Below are 6,050 nucleotides of genomic sequence, written 5' to 3'. Positions count from 1 at the left end.
CATTAGCTGTGACGTGGCTATTACTATTTGTCCCCATTTTCTCCTCATTGGTCTCTTTTGTAATTGGCTTCGTTACATTTCCTCCCATTAAAAACAACCTTGTCCTAAAGGTTAAAGTTTGGAAAAACATATTGAAATGTAGTGTGATCCTCCCAAGTGGCTTGAGTGTTATCCAATCCCTCCTATTGGACTAAATGTTGTTGAATCTACTTAGTAACCCTGATATTCACCCTGGATTGAAGAATAACAACTAGTTGGAGTACTATTCTGCATCATCAAAAGTGATAGGTATGGGAATATAAGATTCAGAGTGATTCCCCTTACAAAGTTTAAGCCGTGAAGCATGAAAGACTGGGTGAGTTTTAGAAGTCTCCGGTAACAACAATTTTAAGCAACCTTGCCAATCCTTTCTATAATTGAAAAGGGACCAAAATATCTCAAACTTAGTTTCTAGTTTTTCCTCAAAGCCATGGAGTGTTGTCTATAGGTTTGAAACTTAACCAACACCCTATCTCCCACATTAAACTCCACATTTCTTCGCTTATGGTCTGCATTTTTCTTCATTATTTGTTAAGCACAATGAATATTTTGCTTAAGTTTGGAGAGAATGATGTCTCTCTACAATAACTACTCTTGAACTAACATTAAATTTGTTGGATCCAGTACGTATTTGACTATTTAAGAATGGTCTCTTCCATATACAACTTTAAATGGAGTCATGCTAGTGCTATGATGATGTGTAGTGTTATACCAAACTTTTTCCCAAGGCACCCACTCCTTCGAGTTTTGAAAGGTAAAACACCTTGAATACATTTCCATACACTTGTTTACAGCCTTAGATTGTCCGTCGGATTGTGGATGGTAAGCTATTGACATGTTAAGTGTGGTACCTCTCAACCTGAACAAATGTTGCAAGAATTGACTAATGAAAACCTTGTCCTTATATGATACTATGGATTTTGGAAATCCATGTAGCTTAACCACAATAGTGACAAAACTGTTTACCACATGTTTACTGGTATGATCTGTTTTCAGGGAAGAAAAATGAGCATACTTTGATAGTTTATCCAATACCTATCATGATCACTATGAAGCCATGAGATGGGGGCAACCCAGTAATGAAATCCATAACAATATCTTCCCAAATCATATAAGGAATTGGGAGTGGCTGTAATAACCCTAAAAGGAGGGTGTTAGAATTCTTTGCTTATTGACAAATCAAGCAATTTTGAACAAATTCTTTGATTGCCTTGTTCATTCCATGCAATAAAATTGGGGAGAAATTCTAGCCACTGTTCTGAATAGCCAGCATGACCACCTGTGGCGGAACTATGGAATTCATGTAATATCTATTGGACTAAGTGATGATCAGTTGGAATAACTAATCTACCTTTCCAAAATAGAAGACTTTGCTTGACTATATAATGTAATTTACCTTTCTAAAATAGAAGACTTTACTTGACTGTCTAATGAGGATTAAGAGGGTGGTTTTGCTAGCATGTCTCCATAATTGTTTCCATCTTGGAATTTTCAAGTAGTGCTCCTTTCAATGAGGAAATGAAGTGTAATTGAGGTTGAAATGTTGCCACATAAAAGTATCTACAAAGGGAATGTACAATCACAATATCTTTTCCTTCTTTATATTTTATTGTAAAATCATATCCCCAACAACTTGTGGAACCATTTTTGTTGCTTAAGCTTTGAAATGTCTAATTGGTAAGACTCCTTAAATTGTGTTCACTCCTATTTCGTTCAGTTTTGAAAATACACAGCACTTGTTTGGTCAAACGTCTGTAAAGTGCCATTAGATAATGTTTTTTTATAAACACTCTCTGTTAATAGACATCACTCCAACACTCCAATAAAGAGCGCCTAGAAAACATTAACTATTAGAAAAAATGTGTTGTCTATTGAGCATTATTTTTAGGTGTTTCATATAATTCATTTTCAAATAATTGTATCAGTTACTTCTAAAAAAGAAGATAATGTATGGACGGTATTATCGTTTATACCCACACAAATTTAAACTAGCTACGAAAAGATACTGAAGAAAATTTGACTTTGGATTAGAAGAAATGTGGTCCCAATTATCACAATATACTTCAAAATTCAAGGACAAAACAGTTCGTATTAACATGATATCTAATGCAACGATAGTGTAGATAGGCCCCAACACGGACACCGCAGCCAAAATTAAGTTCTAAGAAGGAGAATATACCATTATATACTAACCGAAACCAATGCAGGTAATTTTCTGGATAAATAATGCTAGAGCAGCACTAGCCTAAGATGCTCACAGACATAACCGATTACAAATTCGACACTAATTTTTCTCATGCAGATTCCGCCAATAGCACCAACCTCAAGCTGCAGCAACAACCTCAGGAGTTGCAACAGGCACAACAATGGGTGGATTGGAACCTGTACTAGCTCCATCTGGAGGTCCAGTTTTCGTGTCCTTTTTGGTTTCTGAAGATGGTGGAGGCTTGGGTTTCATATTTGGAGGGAGATTATGCTTGAGCTTCAGCAATATTTGGCGCATTCTTGAAAGATCAGTTTGTTTCCCTGGTTTTGGACCCTGGATTACAACAATGGAAGGCTTCTTCTCTTTGTCCTTTTTCCCTCTCTTCTCTATTGCAGGTACTTCATGTGGAATTAGTTCACCGATTGCCTTCCAATAGTTTTTGTCAGCTTCAGCATGGAAGTTCTCCCGACCCGCCAAAAATAGCTGCCATAATACAGTGATTAGTATATTAGCACACCAGCATAGATGTTCACAAAGTAAAATTCCAAATATAGTTATGGTTTACGTAATAGTAAATTGGGTTCAGGCATATATTAATTAGTATATATTGGTATATCAAGAAAAGAAGAAGAAAAACACCAGATCAGCATGAAAAATGGCTCTTTGACTTATCAGGTTTAATACATTATAAACACTCTGAAATCTGCTTTACTAAATCAGAAATTTTGCATCTATATTCTACTTGACTGAAGAACACTAATATTCGTCGAACGCGGAACAATCACAATAAAGATTAAGTTTCTTATGCTATAATTTATACAATAAATACATGTTTAAGAAAAATCCATCTTCTGTGACCACAAGGTTTGCTCCTAGTTCGGTCTACATAGTCAAATTTCAACTTTCACGTCAATATGGTCTATCTTTTTAGACTAATTTCTCTTCACTTCTCCTTGTAAAGGTGTACGTTTTCTAATATTGATAGTGTAGAAGTAGGGTGTCCTTTTTCAATTATCAACGTAACCAATTCAGTTATCACACTGGTTGCCTTTGAAATTTTCATAGGACTCAATCAAAGAGATGGACGTCGACTTGATCGAATTTCCGAAAAAAAAAAAACAAAACAAATATGCAACACAATATTTACCTTCTCTCTTTCCCTATTAGAAGCCTTTTTGTTCTCAACATTAACCTCACGCTTTCTGTAGAACTCAACTTTGTACTCTTGCGCTTCCTCTATTATCTGAGACCGCATCTCTCTCTCCTTCTTCTCCTTCTCCTCCAATAGAATCGCGTTCTTCCTGCATCATCGTCATCATTATCTTAATCACAAACTCAAAAGCAAAGAAGTAAACAGTGAACTCAACGCCCCTACCTTCGCCACTCTCTCAGAGCAAACCCTTCCTCCGCCGCCACATCCGTCGGAGGCGGCAAGATCGGACCATCGGAGTTTCCGAAACCCCCGTCCACACCATCTCTGTTTTGCTCCTGTGAGAACGTATCGAATCCCACAGAAGCAGAGTAGATCGGCGCCGGAGTCTCCGGCGCCGCCTGAGGGGAGAACACGTCATCTCCATCGTTGTGTGACGCCCCACCGAAAATCGTAGACGAGTTGCCGTCGAAATTGGAGAACGAGTAGCCGGTGAACTCGGCGTCGTCATCGAGCGGCTGGTCGGAGCTCCCGAAAGATGATGACATGGCGAATTTTCCGGCGCTGTCCCGGTTTCGGTCTCCGACGAAGCGAGGTAGCGTGAGGAATTCGAATCGCGTGTTTTTGGTGTGGAGTGGTTATCAGAGATGTGGTCGAGTGTGTACTGCTGCAGAGATGCCGTTTTGACTTCTGTTAGATGGACAGGGTTAGTTTAGAGTAAAAATATTTAGAAAGAAATAAATAAGCACAGTAGTAGTGGCGTGTTGGTAGTAACGTGGAGCTGAAAACATAAAATAATATTTCTACTATAGGACACGTTCTGCTTCACTGTATCACACAACTCAACCAGGAATGCTCACGAGTCAGGGTACAGAGCGCCTATTTGGTTTTGTTCCATATTTTTATACCACGTGTCCAAATTTTCAGTGTTTTATCTGAATAAATTTTGTCCTCAGATAGCTCATTTGAATTTTTTATTCCCTATTTAGTATATTTACGTCTTTACATTGGTTCCGGAATAGGTTAGAATTTGGACTTTGCACACAAAAAGAGTTTGTTAAGTCATTAAATTTATATTTCACATTTATATTTGACTTATAAGTTGACTTATAAGTGTTAGATGTAAAAGATGCTTTTACGTTTGACATTTATAGGTTAGATTTAAATTTATGTTTGACATGCATATAACATATATAAAATATGTTTTCAGCTATTCTTGTGTGCCATTCAATGGAAAACGTATTTTCTTTTTATAAGTTCACCTCCAAGCTTTCTTTATGCGCATGCTTGGATAAGAATCCATGGAGGAGTATATAAATGGAAGCTATGTAGAAGGACAGGAAGAGAAATCAGTGATAGTGACATGGAGAAGTTCTCAAGTGAAGTTAGACCAACATTCAAGGAAGAAGGCTAGAGAAATCCACTAAGACAAACTTTAACCTAGGTTGATTTACAAAAGAAAAGGAATTTGGAATCATCGCAAGAGAGTGTTTCTACTATATCACACAACCTAGTTTCTTGAATCACATAAGAAATACTAAGAGCACAACAAGAAACCCTTTTATAGACTTGGAGTCACACCAAGAAAAACAGATAAAAACACAAGAAAGATCAAATCTCAAGATTGGATCTCCCTAGCCAACCAAGAACCTTTCTTCAACATGCTATAAAGGAACAATAATAGCTCCAAACTTTTGAAAGATGTTCATGAATACATCAACACAGTCTTTCTCATAGAGAATGAGATATTTCATATATTGAGAATGATTTTCATGTAAAATGACATGTTTAACCAATTAAAAATAATTCCCAATCGATTGATTTCAATTGTTGAGGTGAAATCAACTCATTGATTATTTTTTCAGTCGATTGAACATGTTATTCACAAAACTGTTTGTGCAAGCCATTTAACTTGTTAAACACTATTTGAGCAGATTAAATAACTACAAGACCCACACAAGACTTCTATCATGAGTCAAATTTACACGTTAGTTCCAAACAACATCAATCTTCAAGTCTTCATCAAATTTACCAACGATTGTTTCAACAATAGTTCTAAAACTATAGTAAAAAGGTTGTTTTAACCATCGTTAGAAGTTTTTTCAATAGTAGTGCTTCAATCACATCTAGTTCAAATGTACAAAGCTTTTGGATTACTTTATCCTTACATAATTTACATATAAAAGTATATTATTTTGACAACATGCCAACTCATATATAAAAGATCTTAAAGAATATATGAATACCTCCTGGTGTACGTGTATCAAAATTCATAATTGTAATGTATGATATGATATAATATACGAACTGCAAATAGGGTCTCTACCAATAAGTTGTTAGTTTGCTAAAATTTGACAAATCAAATTAGTGTTTTCAACTTGTGGGCCTATTTAATCCACTTTCTAACTCGTTAAACTTAATAGTCAAAGATAAAGTGGGATAGACTAACTCGTTAACACACTAGTGCAGATTGGGGTTTTTAACTCGCCTTATAGGCCTTGGTTACTGTGGGACCGAAGCCTATAAGGAGGCGGTGGCATTTTTGAAATTTTTCTAACCTTTTTTCCTCGAGTCCTATATCAACGGAAGCATATAACTCGTTTTATGCTTCGGATCTCCATCAACCGAAGCCTATAACCCGTTAGTGGCCCCCCA

General features: G+C 36.5%; 1 protein-coding gene across 1 annotated transcript; it reads right to left on the bottom strand.

Moving 5' to 3' along the window:
* Positions 1 to 2,066: 2,066 nt before the first annotated feature.
* LOC114165070 (clathrin light chain 2-like) lies at positions 2,067 to 4,123 on the bottom strand. The gene is made up of 3 exons (XM_028049724.1): positions 3,621 to 4,123; positions 3,393 to 3,546; positions 2,067 to 2,728 (listed from the first exon to the last, which is right to left on the bottom strand). The coding sequence occupies exons 1-3, from the start codon at positions 3,941 to 3,943 to the stop codon at positions 2,363 to 2,365; spliced, it is 843 nt and encodes a 280-aa protein (XP_027905525.1). The 5' UTR covers positions 3,944 to 4,123; the 3' UTR covers positions 2,067 to 2,362.
* Positions 4,124 to 6,050: the final 1,927 nt, after the last annotated feature.

The sequence above is a fragment of the Vigna unguiculata genome, chromosome 10, assembly GCF_004118075.2.
Source record: "Vigna unguiculata cultivar IT97K-499-35 chromosome 10, ASM411807v1, whole genome shotgun sequence".
Lineage (NCBI taxonomy): Eukaryota > Viridiplantae > Streptophyta > Magnoliopsida > Fabales > Fabaceae > Vigna > Vigna unguiculata.
The sequence above is the reverse complement of the archived record's forward strand: the minus strand, read 5'-3'. Positions and strand labels throughout refer to the sequence as shown.